Raw genomic sequence first — 21,241 nt, 5'->3', positions numbered from 1 at the left:
AAACACATCACGCATCTGTCTTGTCTCTTCTTTTCACTGGAACTCTGCACCCAGATTTATGGGATTATTACTTTAAAAAATAACAGCGCCAGTATAACAGTTTTTCACTATGATAGTTACATTTTGCAATTGATCCGCTGTTCACATGCGAGCCGAGATGTGGGGGGCGACCCGTACGGATCACGGATCAACTATGATCCGTGACACCGATAATACATACAGACATGAATACACACACGCATACATACATACAAACACATATTCATGCATACATAGATGTTCTAACATGAGCGGGTAAAAATGAAATGGCTTCTGTGATGCAGATTGCTAATTTGTGAAAGATCTCTGACCCCTTGTGTCATGGAAGCGATGCCAAATTCCAGAAGACTCCTGGAGCTTTCTGGGAGAGGTGGGATGCAGGTTATGTTAAGACTTAAATGGGGGGGAATTGGTAAGCGTGCAGCCGGTGCCGATGGGAGAAATACAGTAGATTCTGCTTTTCATGGCGCCTCACACCTTGGCAGTCTGGGTATCGCCAGCGCAAGACGGTAAGACCCGGCAATATGGATGCCAGACCAAGGCAGTGCCAGAAAACCACGATGTCTCTCGTCTCTGCTTCCGGTGTGGAACGAGAGGACACGCGGGTCGGTTCAAAAACATAATAATGTAATGAACAATAATAGGTCTTTACATTGCGCCTTCTTTAAACTCAAGGCTGCTGGTGCCGTTGTGTTATTCTTCAGCTTGAATTGGGTAAATTGGGAGGTGGGTGTAACAGAAAAGAAAGCGTCAAAGAACAATCAACAGATTGAGCTTTTTGTTAAATATATGTTTATATGTCTATAAATACAGTACACATTCTAATGATGAATGCACAAAGGCATAGACACGCCTGCCTAATCATTCATCTTGTTTTGGGAAATTAATCTTTAAAGAGTGAGAGAAAACACTATTTCAGCTGTCTCTGCCCGCCAGACACATTTATAAAAAGGCAACTTGTGATGAGACTTTGGAAAAGGGCGAATGGATTGGGTGACCTAACTTGGAGTGTGTATCGGGCAAACTTTAACTGTGTGACATTTACTCAGTGCTTGGTATGTGGACTGCTTGACCACTGTGGCGTTGTTTTTATTAAAAGCCCCGCCGCATGTAATATGACACAAAACATTGAACTAAAATATCAAGATCTGGGCCAGGAGTTTTCTCTCAGCAGTATCACAAAAACCTTAGTATCAAACTATGCATTTTTAGTTTGGTTATACTTTATATTTTCTTTTTCACTGTTCTACTGTGGCTGGGAAATGTATTCCAATAAAATCAATTTATTCTTATTCCATGGTAACTATTTAGTCCAGGTTTGTTGTTTTACAATGAGTTACGTCTGCTTCTTTTGTGGCTGCATTGTGCAAAAAGTCTTTTTTTTTCTTCATCTTACCATTGGGATTTAGGGAGCTCAATCCCTTCCAGAAGGACCATATAACAAAATATGGCAGCATCTGCAAGGGCAGTGTCTTTCTTGTTTAGTTGTTAATCAAAGGATGGATGTGGATGGCAAAATCCTGTTGTTAATGTCATTAGAACCGTCTAATAGCTTCATGATAAGGCTTTTTAAAAAATTTTTATAATTTGACTAAAATGCAAGGAAAGAGCAAAAGAGACCCTTTGTTTAGGTCACTAAAGCAGAGTTTTATTTTTTAATCAAATGTGTGTGTTGCTGGCCTATAATAATATATTCATAATGGCTTATCAACAGTTATGATGCTTACATTCTTGTGTGTTTTTATTTAATATTTAAATTCATTTCCATTAGTTTAGTTCTGATAGTAGACCAATCACAGAGCATGACTGGTCTGTTTAGAAAAAAATACAGTGAAATCCACCTTTTAATTGTTTTGACAAACCTGAAATAGGGTTTGAAATGCTGATGAGGCTTTTATGATAATCGAGTCTATTTCATATAATTTTATCGAAAATATAGTCCAGGTTTGAATACTATAAGTACAGTATTACGGTATATTACTGTCAATGGCCTGTGTATAGAAACTGTGAAATCCGTCTGTGGCCGTTTCTCCCACACGCCAACCAAGTGACGTTTTCATGGGCCTCCAGCACAGACACACAGACGACGATGGGTTGTAGACATCGGTTTATTGTAGAGAGGAGGCTAGGTGGAATTAGCCAGGAGCAGATAGAACATGTCATGACAAGGCTCCTATCCTGAAAGCGTAACGGGATGGGGGTTTTAACCTGCTGCTCGTTCGCCCAACCACGGAGCAACAGGTATGCAGCCACCCTGACCCAATCACCTAGACCAGGGGTCGGCAACCTTCAGCATTAAAAGAGCCATGTGGGTGAGATTCACGTCAAATAAAACCCACCTGGAGCCACAAAACCTATTGGACTGCGATAATGAAGATAACACCGCATATATAGTTTCATTACACTTATGCTATGTACTGTATATAAGAACTGTAGTTTGTTGCATTTATGAAATAAAATAACTACAAACTGATAAAGACTGTCATTTTATTTCTGTGCTTGAGACAGCAAAACACAAAATTCTTTTAAACTCGTACATGTATAATTTTTCTTTGAAATAAAATACCAAATGCAGGTCCTTCACTTATTTGTGGATTTAAAAAAAAAGAAATATTCACTTTAATAATAAGGGGCAAAAAAACGTTTGTTTATGTTTTATCACGACTTAAGTCTATTTCAGTGTGCCGTCATCCGCGACTATTTCCTCAGTCGCGTGCCGCAGCGAACCGTCGACCTGAATATGAAACACAATTACATCAGTTCAGGGTCCGATATAAATAAATATCTATACTTGCAAAATGAATAGCTCGTTTCTCTCACCTGCTTAATGCGATTTCTGCCCCTGAACTTCACTGCAGAGCGTCTCCATACCCGGGCTGTATGATGTAAGTTTGAAACACCGCTGTTCTGTTGTTAATGCTTGGAGTTTACTCTTTTTTTTTTTTCTAAAATACATTTTACATTTTTTAACGAAAACAACTGGCAAACCCCCTGCAGTACCATCACGGCTGAAGATCACTGGTCTAGAATATTAGACTTTATCCAAATTAAAAGTTGTTGGAAAGGCAGCGCGTGTTTTTTGACACACTCCACATTTTGTGTTCCATTTACATATTGAAGCCCTTGCAAATCACGGAGGAGCAGGTGTGCGGGGCTTGCATTGTACCACTGACATCTACCATCTGATCTGAGCATTGTCTGTTTGGTTCACCTACAGCGACATGCATTAGGATCCTTTCATGTCTCTGTTTCTCTTCTTCAATGGAAACACAAAATGCAAATCTTGCTTGAAGCAGCAAGTTGTTCCTATTTTATTTTCTTCTTCAAGGAAACATTACAAATCATAATTACCTATTTTACATACTATGAATATCAATGGTTTGTATATTCTGTGTCATTTCTTGATATCAATAGTATGTGCAATTACAAGGTGATTTTGTGAAAACAGTGTTTCATTGACAAAAAAAATGAAAGACCTATAAAATCTATATATTAAATCTCCATTCTTGGAAAGCACTTTTCCATTGCATGAGGTAGGAAATGGTGGAAGTTCTTTTAACGTTTTAAAGCACAATGGTAGATATTCGAGAAAGATTATGACTTTTTTAATATTTTAATATCTCAAGTGTAATATACTTAGTATATACATTGTACTGTATACTAGTTGCTTGTACCATGCAGTTGTAGTAGAGTATGTAGTTAAAGCTGGATTCTTACAATTGGTATTGGCTCCAATTATCTCCTCTAGACACCGTCTATTTGCTGTGAAAGTATGAAGTTGATTTTAAATAGCAATCGGGAATTTTATCAGGATTTCACAATTTTCAAATATAAATGCTACATTTTTTTTGTCATATTGGTATTAAATACAGGACACATACCAAAACTTGGGTATGTGCTGCATCCACAAACTTGAGTTTGAACCCTAACCCTAGTTTTTATTTAACCCTAAACGTTTGCTCAGCACAACTGTCTTACCCCTTACCCTGACTCTCAAACTTTTTTTTATATATGAACGATGTACTGTATGTGCATCATATGTGTTTTTTTTTCAACATTTCAATATTTTTTTAACACATTCTTTTTAATTTTCAGAGTAGTCCCTGCAGTACCCCTCTGGGGGTTTGAGTACCCCCATTTGATAAACACTGCCCTAATGCACGGAGACATTAGGTTTCAGCACAAACTACGTTTGCAACAAATTCCGAAACTCGAATAAACACTGGTATAAAAATATTCTCGTTCTTGGTTCATTTTAAACTTGGTTTACTTTTGTTTTTATTCAGCACTGCTATCTTGTCCCAGAGAAAGACCAGTGCATGTAGAAAAGTGTGTTCGCTTAATGCCATGGGTACTGTATGTATGCAAATTGTTGCCACCAAGTGACCCCGCAGTGCACTCAGCGTTTTTATGAAGAAGCATCGCATTGTTGAAGAAGCGGAAGTTTTTCAACGTTGCCATTTCTCTTCTTAAGGGTGGTATCCTCCAAATGCACGGTCCTCGGGCACATGACGCATCCCTGTATTTTTTTTTCATGTCATACAAAAATGTCACATTTAAGCCCTGTCCGCATAAATACATGTACATGTATGTTTTTGAAAACCCAGGGAGGGAACTCACAGGGAGGGAGTAGTTCAGAGCAGAGATTGTGAACAAGTCATATGTGAGGTTATGTGACAGTGCTGAATTGACAGCAGGTAACAGCCACGCTCGCTTGCACCAGCCACAAATTGGATTGCGTACCCGGGATGTTTAGTCCACCAGGGTTTGTTTCGCTGAGACTGCCTTTCAGAAACATCATTTGATGAACACCCTCGTGTGGTGTACCAAAGACATCAGAATCATGTGATAAAACGATGCTGTTGTCGACGCAATTATACGCATCTTTCGGTTTCCAGTCAGTGATAATGTTTGATGATAATGGATCGGTTCGCAATGCTTAAAATCTTTGTTTCCATGAATTTATAACTGTTTACATAACCACCTCCCAGAACACTTTTTACGATAGAGGAACGTACGGCTCTGCTGCAGCTTCTCACTGTGCTTGAATCCAGTCCAATGGGGCGAACGTTTAAGCCTTGAAAAAAAAACCAGTTCAATCTCCTTTTCAAAAACGGTACGCTCACAGACAGTCTTTAAATGTTATACTAGAAAACATTGTTTCCATGTTTTCTGTTTTTTTCAGGGTTTTATTGACTCGCTTGCACTACAACCGCGACAACCTGGGAGTCTAGAAACAGGAAGTACTGCCACTTCGTTTTGTGAGAGTGAAGGCAGTGGGAGATAATGGGAGATTCCTGATTTCGTAAAGGAGATTAAACGTGTTTATTTCAAGATTAAACGTTTGCCCCAGTGGACTGCATTCACGCCCAGCGAGAAGCTGCAGCAGAGCGGTAGGTTTCTCAAAAGTAAAGCCTTCGGGGAGATTGTACCTTGAACATTTATTTGTACAGTATTATGGGAACCGACATATGGCCTGGATTGAAATATAGCAAAGCTGTTCTTAGACTTAAACTGCTGAACCATAACACAGTTCAGGTGCTTTGATTTGATTTGATTTCCCATCAGTCAGGTTTGTTTGGCGTGACATTTATTGTGTGCATTAACATACTGTACGTATACCAAAGCAAGAAAAGCCGCACCCAAAACAAATTTGTTGTTAACTATATTTGTATACAATGAATTTGCTGAGGGCAAAATTATGTTATTATGGAGTCATTTACGGGTTCACACAATTGTTTTCAAAGTGGAGTGAAGCTCTCTGGCTCTTCAACGACTCTGAAAATTAAACAATACTTTGGCAAAGCCGACGCCAAAGGAAATGCCAAGTGGAAATGACATGCATGTGTAAATTACATTGTCAGCGAGGGCGGATTTTCCTCTAAATAAATAGTTAAAGGGGGGTGGGGGGGTCTGTATGAATAATAGTATTCATTTCTCTGGCACACTGGAATTTAATTCGCCCTTTGTTATGTGACGTTTCCGAACCCCACAGAGACATTTTTTTTCATCCAAAGGCGTCATCAAGAAATTCTGTTTTATTTTTTATTTTTTGCTTTTTGCTTTTTTCAGAAGTCGGATCGGCTTTAGATCTAAAGACGATCTAAGGGCGGCCGTCTTTAGGTTCGAAAGTGTAGCGGCGGTATTCAAAAAGAAACGCTGTCAAAAAAAAAAAAAGTGTTTAGTGAAGAAGCCATTAGTCACCGCAAAAAAAAACAAACAAACAAGAAAACCATAAAAGACCCATTAATTCCATTCTTCCCTTCACCCGGACTCTAAATGATCTACAAACGATCATCAAATACACAGATCTCATTTGTGATTCTGTTATAATTTCCATCGTTATATGACACAGTTTACTTAGTATAAGTCCGCTCAGGCTAAGTAACAAACACTGATCCTATTAGCTACGAATCTACGACCCCCCCCCAACCTTCCACCTTGCACTAATTAGGGTATGTGCAGTGTGCAGATGTTCAATATGTATCCTTCTCCTCAACGTGAAGTGAAATTGGTAGAATTAATGACCCAATTGCCTCCTCCCACAACTCGGCTGGGCAACACTCGGCTGAAGTCATGCATAATCCCAGAAAAATCCATCCCGCTTATGAATTTTAAATGGGGAACGCGGGGCCTAAATCACGGTGGCTGCCTTTAAGTGATTCCATTTCTAATAGAAAAGCAGACAGCTGCTACAGTGCCCTGCTGTGCGTTACTGACACACACACACACACACACACACACACACACACACACACACACACACACACACGCACAAGCACACGCACACACACACACACACACACACACACACACACACACACACACACACACACACACACACACACACACACACACACACACCAACACTGTAAATACAAATTTTATGTGCGGAAGAATTCTGAGAACGGTTTTGTTTTTTCACTGCAAAGCGATACTTTATGAAGAAATAAAACATTTTAATGAGCAAGCAGCATGTTTCTAAGTTCTCTTGACCCTTATATATATATATATATATATATATATATAACATTATATTTATTTATTTATTTATTCTTTTTCTTTTTACCAAACCACTCTGAGAGATTTCCCGAATTCCGTCAGTAATTCTGTTTTTGCCCCCTCAAAAAATCCAAGTGATCCGTCAAGCTTCCAAACCCGCGAGGAGCATTTGGGTTGCGTGCAATGACAAAACATGACCAAGGGATAAGTTATTGAAGAAGCTCTCGGCTATGAGAGCTGAAGAACAGGGATTTGCAATTTTCTAGACACAGGACAGACTGAGGTGGTGGTGGCCTGAATACTTTGAGGTCAAGGAACGAGCTGCTGCATGGAACTGTATGTTGCTAGGCGATGGCATCAACATTAATTTGCTGCACAACTGGGGATAAGCAGACATCCCCGTGGAATTGAAACATTTTCATCTTGGATTCAACCTCCCAGCGCAGGCTTGTAGGCTACCAAGCTATATCAAGGCCATATTTAATTAAATTTTGTTTTTTTTCTGTAGCACTGGATTAAAAAAAAACAACCACCGTGTTTAATTGGGGAATATATGTAGAAGACAGGAGCTCCATGGTCTATCGTTTATGCATGTGTGAAGCACGCGTCACGTTCATCTAGAACGACTCTAAACCATACATTCAATTTGTCGTTCACTTGCTTCCAAAAGAGTGTGGGGCGAATTCACAAAGAATCGATTTCCGCCGCTCGTGTATCACTTGCAACCGCTGTCTGCGGAAGTCAAAAGAAAAAAATGCCTCACAAGCTTCTCAAACCTGCCGGAGGTCCACCTCAAGAACGGCCTTTAAATAGCATTGAGGAAATTGTGCAACAAGCGGTCCACTTTTTTGGCCTGGAGTAAATTGACACAGGCAAGTGTCTATCACGGAACTTTGAAAGTGTGTTTTTGGTGATAATGGTTATTATTATTATTATTATTATTATTATTATTATTATTATTATTATTATTAACCCGAAAGAAGATTATTAATGTGGTCATCCAAAATCTGGAGGACATCCACCTGCCTCATGCCTAGCCAAAATTTCAACGTTCCACCCCCATGAGTGTCTGTGCCTGTAAACTATGAAGACATTTACAAACTCCTCTATGTCGAAACAGCAAAAAGAATGCTTCCCAATTAAAGGGTCTGACAACTGAACTGAGAGCCAAACGTCAAGAACTTAAGCCAATATCCAGTAGCTCACCTCAGCTACTGCGTGCTCTGGCAGGCTTGAACAGAAACATCTTGAGATCCCAGATGCAGGCCAACAACAGCGAAATGATGGGGGTCATGGGTCGAATTGCTGCTGCACTTGAGGCCAGTGCGTCGGTTGTGAGGGATGAGAGTCAGCCTGAACCAGAGGTCTTGTCAGGGGGGGCTTGCCAGAGTGTCGCTTCCATCCAAACCTCCCAAAGGCTATTAAGAGAGTGGAAAGGCAAAAATGTACGGCCAGGGTTTGGGAAGGAAGGGAAAGTGAAGAAGTCATCCGTTTATTTGTTCATATAATAACCTTATTTTTCTTCTTTTTTTTCTCACGTATTTTCAAATATGACATAAAGCGGAGCTTTATTCATTTATTTTTCATGACACAACTGTCATTGCACCCTGTCACTGCATTCTCTAAAGAAAAATGGGTTTGAGCAGAGCCATTCATGGTCCAGAATCTTAAGGCCAAAATAAGGCTCACTGTGCTCACTAGTGAGATGAGGATAGTGAATTGCTATTTTCACAGTGAGAAATGGAATTGTATTTAATATTTGGTTTTACTGATTTATTTGCTTTTGTTTGTGAAGCACTCTGTGTATAAAAGTTCTATAGTAATTGTTAGACATTTTCCTGTTTAAAATACTTGATGAATGTGAATGTGAATATGTGAATTTGAATTTTTATATTAATTACTTTTGATTATCTACGACTGGTGGCTTAGTTGTTAAGTTGAGTGACTGAATGGCTTCAATTTATTCATATAGTCATGGCAGCTGTTGCATCAGTCTAGCAGTGTCTTGAGGCTTGAGGTTGAAGCTGTGGTTCAGTGCCAACTTTGACCACTTTATCGCTATTCCCTATAACCTTCAGTTGTTTATTCAATATATTTGGAATTTAATAGGAATTATGGAACCGTTTGTCATCATTTGTAACCCTTTTTTTGTACAATAAATTATTCGAAGTTTCAACAAGTTGCTTTTGGAGTGCGCTTTGAAAACCACCACGGACTGCTGCCCATCCAAGGCATCCCTACAGTACCTTCGGATGCCGTGACAGTAGTAATATTTACAATAATAATCAAAATCAAAATATTATTTACGGACTGTTTTTAAAGACATTTACAGTGATCAAAGTGGGTGATCCACAGCCCACAATGGTAAGACTGCTGTCTCACCTATGGCTTCCATTTCAAGGTTGAGATCTCCTGATGACGGTGATGGTGATGGGTTGGTGAAGCGTGGTGCTACACCACAGGGGGCAAGGCTGAGTAATCCTGAGGTTTTGCCCCTCTACTTTCGCATCTTCCTGATGTTCAGCGTGATGACATTAAGAAACTGATATGACTGACTTCCTGTGTCGGTTTAATGACATTCCCTCACAAATTTCCGTCATAACTTACCCTATACCAATCAAGCAGGATGCCTATTGGGTTAGTCCAGCTAAGAGGGAAATCATGAATAAAGAGGTTGACTATCTTGTGCAAAATGGATTTGGGTGCCAAGCTCTAAAGTCTGATGGAAGTCCATGGTTCTGTACTGACTTCCGCAAGGTGGATGCTGTCACTGTCCCAGATGCACATCCATTACCTCTTATTGATGAAATTGGTCCTGCAACATATGTTAGTAAACGTGACATGTTAAAGGGATATTGGCAAGTTCCTTTAACCCCACATGCTCCTGAAATTGTAGCTTTTGTGACCCCTGACAATTTCCTTCAGTACACCGTCAGCCCCTTTGGTATGCGTAATGCTCCCGCTACTTTTTAGAGGATAGTAAATAAAGTATTGGGAGGTGTTTCCAACTGCAGAGCATATCTAGATTATGTCGTTATTATGCATTATCATGATGTATTCTGCAAACTACGTTGTTTAATGACTAGATTCAGGGAAGTTTTCAAATGCCTGTCAACTGCATCCAACACTCAATCTGTGTGTTAGGGATGCAAAATGGGGACTGCCAATGTAAGTTTGGGAAAGGAACTGTCCTCTATCTTGGCTAGCGGGTGGGGTGAAGACAGGTATGTCCTGCAGATGCAAAGATCACGGCCATAGATTGCGGCAATTTTTTTATTAATCTTATTTTTGTAAAAAAAATATGTGATCGTCACAATTTTAGAGATTTTTTATGAACTAACCCCATTTTTCCTTCATTACTTTTCATATACTTTTCACGTGTTAAGAAATAAATGGGAGTTTGGATGAGCTGGACATTATCTGTCGTGAAAACATTTTTATGTCCCACCCCTTCTATCTGATTGGCTAAGCGACCATAATGTGACATTGACGAGTGGTGCTGCTGTTTGGCTCTCGACCAAAAGGAGAGTCAAACCGGGACTCGTCATACAGAGGATTTCCAGCAATGTGCTCCAAACGATAATGTTTTGTGAAGGCACGTGTGGCGGTTTCGGAGCACCGGAGGGTGGATTTTTCAATCGGAAGCTGGGACATGGCCCCGAGATCTGCATTGTGATTCGGTCCAGAAGATACCGATTGTATAGGAACCGGTGCTATAGTGGTACCGGGTGCCGAACCAATTGGGATTTTTAGAACATCCTACACATGGTCATGTTTTGATTCAGAGTGTGTACGGAGAGGAGGGGCTATTCACTATGGGTCTATTGCCAGAGAGAGAGAGAGAGAGAGAGAGAGAGAGAAAGCGAAAGAAAGAGAATCAATGCGCTGCTTGCAACAATGAAATGAGAATTTACCGATTTTATAAAGTTAAATAGCCCGATGCTTAGGCTCAGCCGGGGGTCAACAAGGCCTTGCAATACAATGGGGGAAAATCTGACGGTAGGTGAGTTGGGGTACCCTATACACTTTTCACACACGCAGTTAACTTTTGTCTAGAAAAACTGGGATTATGGGTTGGTGCCACCTCTGTATTAGTTTTGGTGAAGCTCTTTTTTAGATAAGTGAGTTAGGTCTTTTGTTTGTGCTTTTGTTTTCAGGGATAGGGATTAGTCAGGCCTGGTTTTGTGATATTGATTTCTATTTGTTTGGCACAACCACCTTGTTCCATCCTCCCCCCACATCTTACATTATCACTTCTACTCTGACTCCTTCAAATAATTTGGTTGTGGTGTTATCGTCTTTGTTTCCCCCTATTTCCACCCGGGAGACTTAACAGCCTATCAGAGAGGTGAGAGAGAATCGGAGAATTTGTAAACCCAGGTGTGTGGGTCTGTAAAGTTCAGGTAGATGCAAAAGTCGGAAAGACTAGAAAGTCTGTTCTAACAGTTAACTCTTAGATTTACTCTAAAGTTATATTTAATATATTTTGCATCCTTGGAGGTCGGCATCTGGGCTCTGCTGCTCATCAGTCCCGGTGAGGTGTAGAGAAAACAAAGGCATGCTTAGTGAGCTAGAAATATAGGAGCGTTGACCTCAAATCCTCTCACTGGATAGAAGAGTAGAGCCCAACGAGCAGCAAAGCAGGTAGGGCAGGAGGTGTTGGCTGGCTAAATAGGCCGGCCCATGAGGACGTGGAAGTGTGAGGCGACATCAAGTTGTCTGACAGAACTAGATCCGCAAGCGACACCTCATTTATTAGAAAATAGTCTTTTTCTTGAAATTGCAGGAGCCAAAGCGCAAAAGATAACTGTCCCAAAGGCTCCATGTGTCTATTCCTATGTACAAAAGAACAATTCAACAGGCAGGAATCTTGACAAGTAGTCCAATTGAGAACAGGTCCAAATCTTCACGACGGTGGATTTGCATTACTTTTATTTCATTATTTCAAATTCTGGTTGAATTTATGTATTTCCAACCATGTATTTCACCATTTAGTTATTTGCAGCTTTTGCACCTTTGACTTTTGTGTTCTGTTCGCCCAATTCTCCCTGCCGCCCTCTCTGCTGAAGCATTTGTGAAATGCATATGCTGCCCATTTGATAAAAACATCGAGGTTGCACATACTCTCGCTTTAAGAAATAAATTTGAGTTTGTGTGTGTGTTTGTGTGTGCGTGTGCGTGTGTGTGTGTGTGTGTGTGTGTGTGTGTGTGTGTGTGTGTGTGTGTGTGTGTGTGTGTGTGTGTGTGTGTGTGTGTACAGTATTTGAGCAGCCTTGACATCCAAGCTTGTTAAGAAACACACTTTTTTTTCAGCCCTCTCGCTCTGATGGACCATCATGCTCTCTTGTGTGCTTGTACGCTGCTTTGTGAGTGAAAATTCAACCTCTGTTGTTTCCTCTCTGTAGAAATTGAAAAGACCCAGAAAGATGAGGGGAAAGAGGAGGATAAGTTCATCGATGTCGTCATCAACAAGAACATGAAACTGGGCCAGAAGGTGTTGATACCGGTCAAGCAGTTCCCCAAAGTAAGTGGCGCAAGTTTTTCTGCAGAGAAGTCGGCATTATCCACCCTCATCCAAATTATAAGCCACAAATGTTTAAATTCCATTTGAAAGTCAAAGTCCTCAAAGTTATCAGTGATTTGATCCCTATATTGGCCTTTTCCCATATAGAATAAAGCATAAGCAATGGGAATCCTTCAATCAATGGTGGTACAATCCACCTCCAATTTCACCCCTGGTTAGAAAGGTATTTTAAACATGTAGTTATTTTGTTGTGAAATTCAACAGAATCTAGGGATTTGGGACAATATTTTTGTGTCAAGAGGCTGTTTGCGGAGTGTGTCGGCACATTGTTATGAGGCGCGGCATATTTGTAGGAGATGGCATGAGCAGACCGAACTGGGGTAGAACAATTCTAAGGATGGCATTTCCTCTGGAGTTCACTGTCTGAAGTCATTTATTTTTTCAATTCTACAAATTACTGTAGATACTGTAATTATCTTTGCTTTTTCTCTCCCGTCTCCCTTACACTGACCTTGCTCAATGACGCTTTCATTCCGCAGCATGTTATGAATATTAATTAACATCTCTGAAGGAGGAATCAAACATCTTTTGAAAATGTCCATTTGTAGTACAATGCTAAAGTATTTCTTTCTGTTGAGCCTTTTCCCCTGTTCTTTTTTTTCCTTATCGAGGTCACATGACAAGGGCAAACACTAAAGGTGTTATACGTTCTGAGGAAACCATCCCACTTCGGCTGTGCATGAGTGTATTTTTTATTATTTTTTGTTTAGCATTGGGAATATTGGGAGGGGACGACAAGACAGCAGGCAGAGCGATCTCAAAAGGGAAAAAAAGGCTCACGGTGGTGACGTTATATTAGGCCCATACAGAGGCAGGGCAAAGACCTCCGTGCAGAAAAACAGAAAAAGACAGAATCGAGTGATAGTGTTTTTGCCATGTGATGCGAGCGCTTCGGGTCCCGCTGAGACCACCCCCCTCCACACGCACACGCACGCACGCATGCACCCACACACACATCCCCCGTCTCTCTGGCGGGGACGTTTAATGGAGCTGTGGGGGGAGCATGATGGGGACGCTGGTGTGAAAGTGAGAGGGGGGGCCATCACTCAAGCCTCCATGGGTGGTGGAGGAGGGTTGCGTGAACCAGCGGGGAATCACGGGAGCGCCAGTAAGCCAAAAGCTCCGGAGATTTGACCCGAAAAGCTGCCTGATGCCTGGCAGCTAAGCGGTCAAAATTTTGTTTGTTTGTTTAAGTGACGAGAACGATTTTTGTTTCATTTCGTTTGCAAGTCAGCACGTTGAGTCAGAAAGAACGTACAACGCGCTCGGCCTCCTGTGGCTCCTTAAGACCAGATCTATTCTTTGCTGGCATCAGGCCTGGAAATGAATGGCTGTTAACCCATTGGCTATCAATACTTACGTACAATTCATATTCTAAATATTTCCCAAAGCCCAAACAACCCAATTGATTTGCCGTTTGATGGCGTGAGTGTAATCTGGTGGATTTTGACCACACTGAACTGAAGTGTAAATTAAATCACTTTTTTCGGGTCACACGCCACACGCACGGCGACTACGTAGGCGACTTTGTCAACTTGTCATTTCCGTATCCAAATGAATGCGGACGCTGAAGGCACGTATCGTACAAAGTGCTGTAGTGCGCAGCCTGTTGATTGATTAATAGAGAGATGTTGCTGGTCGATGCTTATGTGGTGAAACGTAGTCTGTGCTTTGAAAAGAAAATGGAAGGGGAGAGGGGATAGAGCCAGGAGGGGCATGTTTCAACTCCCGCTTAGAAAAGACCATTAACACTGGATTCCAGCGTGGCAAAACACACCCCCAGTGAGAGAGAGAGAGAGAGAGAGAGAGAGAGAGAGAGAGAGAGGGAGTATGCTTTTTCTACACGACGTGTTCGGATACACCACAGTCTGATCTGGACCCAGCGTTGACTCCGTTCTTCTGTTAATGCCACCAAATGACAGCACAAGTGCGAGGCGCTGAGCGCGTAATGTCATCCTGAGCCCCCCGACCGCGTCCCGCAGGTTCACAGCCAAACAGATTTGCTCTGACGGCTTTGATAAGTGGAGCCACTAATACGCTGTTTAGAGTTCCAACGAGTCACCAGAGGAAGACAAATTCAATTTGTCCTATCTGACAGGTAGCGACGGCAAGAGCGATCGGTCCGACATGAATGTTTTTGGGGTTTTTTTTGTCCTGAACTGCAATTTTCACTTCATGGCTTGTGGCATTGAAGTAGTGCGGCCATTTTCCATACAGCCATTTAAGCTCATATTCAGGAGACGCGGAGGGGAAACGCAGCTTTTTATCAAAAATCTGAGAAATTCTTTACTTCTCTCAAGTTTTTTTCTTGAATATGGCAATAATAATGTTTCTCAAAAGGATAGGTTTAGCATTTTTCACCGAGGCTATATTAAAATGTGGGTTCCTGTTGTTTAGGAGGATTTAAATGTATATTTAATACAACACAAATAATTCATCTTCTGCTAGTTCTTTGGGCTGCTCCCGTTAGGGGTCACCACAGCGGATCATCTGCCTCCAATACCTTCTGTTCTGCGCATCTTCCTCCCTTACACCAAGCGCCTGAATGTCCTCCCTCATCACATCCATAAACCTTCTCTTTGGCCTTCCTCTTTTCCTCTTGATTATATGATTATAGAACCCAGAATCGCGTACATATACACACGGTCATACATATCCTCTTGAATCTTGAATCTTGAATCTTGAATCTTTATAACTGTTAAAGAGACAACCTCGCTGAACATTTTACTGAGAACTTAAGACTCTGCTGCAGCGTCTCACTGTGCTTCAATGTAGTGCTATTGGGCAAACGCTCAAGACTGCTCAAGAAAAAAAAGTAAAATCTCTCTTTTTCTCTCTCACTGAAATAAAATGTTTGCAAATTGCATATTATCAAGTTTTACTGTCTCTTTTGTACAGTAATAGCCCAAAACAGTTATTTTGGCCGAATCCACGCTAATGGAAGAGACTATAAACAGGAAGTTACGCCACTTCCAACTGGGAACCTACTGTACTGTAGCCAGATTAACATTTTAAATGTTCCAACATTGCAATTAAAAACAGTAGTTTTAAATAAAATGTGATATTAGTGTCATTTTAAGCATATAAAAAAATACACAAAGGCGTGAATTCACAAAGCGATTGCGCAGCTTCTGCGGGTGCTAAGCCAGCGCAAATAACAGAAAAAGCAATTCACAAAGCACCTGCAAACGGTGAAATGCACCGCTAACTGCACTGCTATGCAAATATCGTCTCAGTGCACCGGTGTTATTTTCACATATTATATAAATATAATATTTGGTATTATTCATACATTTGGTGCAAAATTGGTCCCTTTCTATGCAAATGAGCCTTGTTGCAAATTAAGCCCAATTCACAAACACTGGCACTAATAGCCACATGCAGTTTGAGAGACTATTACTGTCTGAGAGACCTGATGGCTCCGATCCCATATGCGATTACAGCATATATACCGTTGAAGTTAAACTGGGACTTAAAAATAACGGAAATGGTCTGGTGCCTCCCCAGCCCCCCACCAACTGGGTACATGCGCATCTGGGATTTTGCGATCAGAAGCACGGGGAGACAGTCTCCCCGTTACACATGCTGTAACATGCAACGGCGATTTTGCAATCAGCCTTTATGTTCTTGTCATTTCATTAGCTCAATATCTTTTGTGAATCGGACGCTAAGACGGCGCAGAAAGCGGATGCAATTGATGCGCAATTCATGGTTCTATTAGCGGCCGCAATCCATTAATTCGCCCCTGAGACTATATTGTGTGACTATATGGTGAGCTTCCAATTTCGAAAAGGAGATTTAATATGTTTTTGTAAGTTCTGAACATTTGCCCCATTGGAATGCATGTACTGTAGGCACAGTGAAAAGCAGAGTGGTAAGCTTCTCAATCTTAAATGTTGATAGTTGATCGTAAAAGGTTGTGTTATGAACTTTTATAAATTATGGGAGCCAACATCTTAATAAGGTGTGGGTTGGAAAATAATTTCCACAAAATAACCATCATCCACCACAAGGGCCATTTAATTTTATTGTATTAAATTATTCACTCTTCACTTCACAAAAGGCTCTTGATTCTTCTTATCTGAGAGGTAGACGATGGCATTGGTGCTTTAACAGAATCCTTGGTGTGAAAGCTTCTTTGTGGTTCCAAAAGGTGGTCTAAAGAACCATTTTCGTTTCCAGCCTAGGCTACTTTATTTTTCCTGTGCCCGCCAAATTAACATTTGAGCGAGCATTCAGAATACACACTCCCCACAAATGTTAGGCTTTCTTATAATCCGCTTTTATTTATTTTTTAAGGCACGCTGATCCTGTGTGTCTCCCACTTGGGAAAGCATCTTTTGTTCGGTTACAAAGAACTGCGGGTCATTTGCTGAGAGGCGTAAATGTTCCGGAGAACACATCCCCCCCCCCCCCCCCCCCAGTTCAGATTGCGGCCTCTTCTTTTCTGCCGTGCAAATAGTGATTTATCCTTCCATCGTCACTGCTGCCCTACTCCTGCTGTCCTCAGCACAATCGCACTGCTCCGGCTTTTCTCTCTGAGCGGACCTCTCGCCAGGCTTGCGGTAATACATTCAGTAAATGATGAAAAAAAAAAAGAAAAGAAAGTGCCAAGACGCAGAAGAGGAATATCTTTAGATGTCGTGCTCGGCATAGATCATCACAGATCCTTCCGCCACTCGTGTCCGCAAACTTTTTTTTATTTAATTTTTCTTTTTTTTAATCATCTGCAAGACGCATCTCTCTTCTTTTTCGCTGGCAGCTTTGGCGTTTTGAAACTGTTGAAAATATACTGTTTTTTCCCCCCTTTTCTTCTTTTTTTTGGGGGACTACTGCATAATTCAGGCGTCGCTGAACTCTAGTGTCAAAGGAGGGGCCTTGCTGCCTCACACACATGACACATTATCAATCCAGCGTCAATCCAACAGCAACCGTCTTTGATTGAACATATTCGCTTTTACAACTGGTGATTACGGAATAGAGGCATCTCGATTCTCCCACCGCTGCAATGGCACCAATCATTATATTTTTTTCAATTCTGAGATGCTCTTCAATATCCAAAGCATGAGCAAAAATAAAAAATCCCCAAACATCATTTGCTGTCAGAAGGATTTTTGACACCTAAATAAGTCATCATAACATGTGTATCGGGAGAGTGAGACGGGAAAATAACTTTCCTTCTGCAAACCTGTCAGCATTGGTGGTTTATATATATATACTGTAAATATCTTCCATCCAAATCGCAGTGAAATCTTTGACTTTTTTGGCATTAGCCGAGGCAGACGCACAGCAAATATGTACAATCTCTCTTTAAATTGCGACGATATACAGTCCAGCCAAAAACAATCTCCCTGCCATTACATCATGTGATGCCACTGAAATGCCCTGTAATAAACCCCTACTGCCCATGCTTGTAATATCTAAATCTACATTTAGGTCTACTCACATAGAACACACCAAGTGGCACCCCAGATACCGTACCTCCCTCCATCCAACCACACACTTCTTCATTCTCCATCCAACCACACACTTCCCGCCTGCCTCGGTGACCCATGCGCCGCCCCCAGCTGTCACTGTGGATTATTGCATCATCCAAGTAGGTGGTGGCGTATGCTGCATGCGGACGCAGGACCCAGTCCATGACGCGCTGGAAGGTGGCTCCAAACAACCCCGAACGGGAGTGTAACGAAATTTTATAACCAAAACTGACTAGAGAAAGTCAAGATTTCCTTGAACTTCGGAGACAAGGGAATCTGCCAGTAACCTTTGGTTAATTCCAGTGTCGTAAAAAACGTAACGGCGCCTAACTGGTCTAGAAGCTCATTGCCTGAGGCGTCGGGTATGCATCGAATTTTGACACCTTGTTTATCTTCCCGTATTCCATGCAGAATTGAATAGAACCATTAGGCTTGTTAACAAGCAGGATGGGGCTACACCAGTCACTTGTACACCAGTCCCTTTCACTCTTGGGATTGCTTCAATGTGGTGATGTATGAGCGAAGTGCGGCCTGGCAGGGGAGAGAACACGTCAGCAAACTGCTGCAGTAAAGCGGCCACATCCACCCCCTGGCTCGGCAAGAGACGGTTACTAGAAAGTGCCGGAGTCTGATTGGTCGCTTTTGAACCCCCCAGACCCAACTTATCTCTTCAATCACCGAGGTGGCCAGAGAAATAGACGCCTCCCCCCTCCATGCTTTTAGGAGGTTGAGATGATAAACCTGAGTCGCCCCACCCTGTCCTTCCGTTCGACTTCACAATCCACCTCCCCGTCTCCCCATGTGATCATGAAGGGCCCTTGACACCTGGCAAGTATTTTAGAGCTGGACACAAGAAGCAAGATTGGAACCTTGTTTCTTGGTGAAAATTGTCTCAGTCGCGCCCCTCTGTCACACAGCCAGGATTTAAGATTCAAGATTCAAGAGGTTTATTCGTCACATACATATACATACTTTCATACATATATGCAGTGAAATGTAATGCAACGCACCCGGTGATTACACACAATATGTTGACTGATGTAGCTACCTAAGAATTCCTACTAGACCAACGAACTGATTCCTAAAACATTATGCAGTAAGTCAAATACTATAGAATAAATAAAAAATATATAAAATAAAATAAAATAAAATATAATAGAATAGATAAAGGGAATAGGCTTATGTATATGGGATAGACTTATGTATATGGGTTAGGGTAATTATGTATATACAGATATGTGCATTCAAGTGCCATGTGAATAAAGTGAGGTAACGTTTGTGAGATACACAGCACAGTATACAACAGTACAGCGCAGCAATATGGTAACACCGAACAACCCAGAACAGTGACACAGTATGCGGTACAGTATGCTACATACAGTACAGTGAGGTAGTGGAGCCTATGTGTATGGCTCAGTGAGGACCCCTGGTGAGGTCAGCATTGACAGTTCTTATGGCTTGTGGGAAAAAACTCCGTCACTCAGTGTCTCTGTTCTCGCTGTGTGACTGAGGAGGCGCTTGCCTGACCGCAGCAGCTGGATCAGTCCGTTGTTGGGGTGGTGAGGATCCTTTATGATCCTGCGGGCTCTGCTACTACACCTCCCGGTGTATAAGTCCTGCAGGGAGGGGAGTGTAGTTACAGTGGTATGTTCAGCTGAACGCACCACCCTCTGCAGGGCCCACCTGTCCTGAGCAGTACAGTTCCCAAACCAGGCAGTGATGTTGCCTGTCAGGATGCTCTCCACCGCTCCACAGTAGATTGACTTGAGGATCCTCATCAATGTTAAATTGTGGGGCTGGTAGCTCAGGCGGTAGAGCTGGTGGTCTAGTAATCTAAAGGTTGCTGGTTCGATCCCAGGCTCCTCCTGCTAGCATGCTGTAGTGTCCTGAGCAAGACACTTAACCCCTAATTGCTCCTGATGGCTGCGTCCGTCGGTGTTTGAATAATTGTAAGTCGCCTTGGATAAAAGCGTCTGCTAAATGTAATGTAATGTAAATCCTCTGTGATGTGGACTCCCAGGTACTTAAAGCTGCTCACCCTGTTGACAGAAGTCTCATTAATCACCAAGGGCGCGTGCTCCCAGGTACTTAAAGCTGCTCACCCTGTTGACAGAAGTCTCATTAATCACCAAGGGCGCGTGCGTCCTTGGTGATTCGCCTAAAGTCCACAATCAGCTCCTTAGTTTTGCTGACGTTCAGGTGGAGGCTGTTGTCCTGGCACCAGAGTGACAGGTCAGCCACCTCCTTGCGCTAGGCCTTCTCATCGCAGTCGGTGATCAGGCTCACGACAACTGACGTTGTCAGCAAACTTGATGATGGTGTTGGAGCTGAACCTGGGCCCACAGTCATGTGTGTACAGGGAGTACAGTAGGGGGCTGAGGACGCAACCCTGGGGGGATCCTGTGTTCAGGGTGAGGGAGCTGGACATGTGCTTCCCCACCCTAACCACCTGGGGCCGGGCTGAGAGGAAGTCCAGGATCCAGGCACACAGCGGAGTATTCAGTCCGAGCTCCTTCAACTTGACAGCCATTCTGGTGGGGACTATGGTTTTGAAAGCTGAACTATAATCGATGAACAGCAATCTCACATAAGCCCCCTTCCGGCCATCCAGGTGCGTGGGTGTGGTGTGCAGTACCTGGGAGACCGCGGCATCTGTGGATCTGTTCTGCTGGTATGCAAACTGCAACGGGTCCAAGGTGCAGGGGAGGGAGGCGCAGATGTAATCCTTAATCAGGTTCTCGAAACACTTCATGACCACCGAGGTGAGGACCACCGGACGGTGGTCATTCAGGCAGGCAGGAGAGGCGGTAGACCTCCTGAAGCATCCTGGTGTTCACCCTCATCATCGTCTTGGTGTTTTTAGGGTTACACCAGCGGTTGTTTACTATGAGGCAGACGCCTCCACCTTTGGATTTCCCCGACTCCCCCAATCTGACACCACGGAACACGGAGAAGGACTTGGCTGGATGAATGGCTTCATCCGGCACCAGTTCAGCCATGTCTCCGTCAGGCAGAGGACGCAACAGTTCCTCCTGTCCCGTTGGAATGTAATCCTCGATCGAAGTTCATCCATCTTGTTCTCCAGAGACTGAACATTGGCAAGAAGGATGCTTGGCAGAGGTGGATGGTAAGGTTGCGT

The 21,241-nt window shown here is 42.4% G+C and overlaps 1 protein-coding gene across 1 annotated transcript in view; it reads left to right on the top strand.

Annotated features, from left to right (window-relative positions):
* The window catches only part of khdrbs3 (KH domain containing, RNA binding, signal transduction associated 3), a gene marked incomplete at its 5' end in the record, with an annotated part of 100,005 nt that overhangs the window by 33,443 nt on the left and 45,321 nt on the right, over nt 1–21,241 (top strand). Inside the window, one exon of the mRNA XM_080012976.1 lies at nt 12,447–12,565. Within this exon, the coding sequence (XP_079869102.1) occupies nt 12,447–12,565 (119 nt within the window). The remainder of the gene's footprint in view (nt 1–12,446; nt 12,566–21,241) is intronic.

The sequence above is a fragment of the Zeus faber genome, assembly GCF_960531495.2.
Source record: "Zeus faber genome assembly, chromosome: 1".
Classification (NCBI taxonomy): Eukaryota; Metazoa; Chordata; class Actinopteri; order Zeiformes; family Zeidae; genus Zeus; species Zeus faber.
The sequence above is the reverse complement of the archived record's forward strand: the minus strand, read 5'-3'. Positions and strand labels throughout refer to the sequence as shown.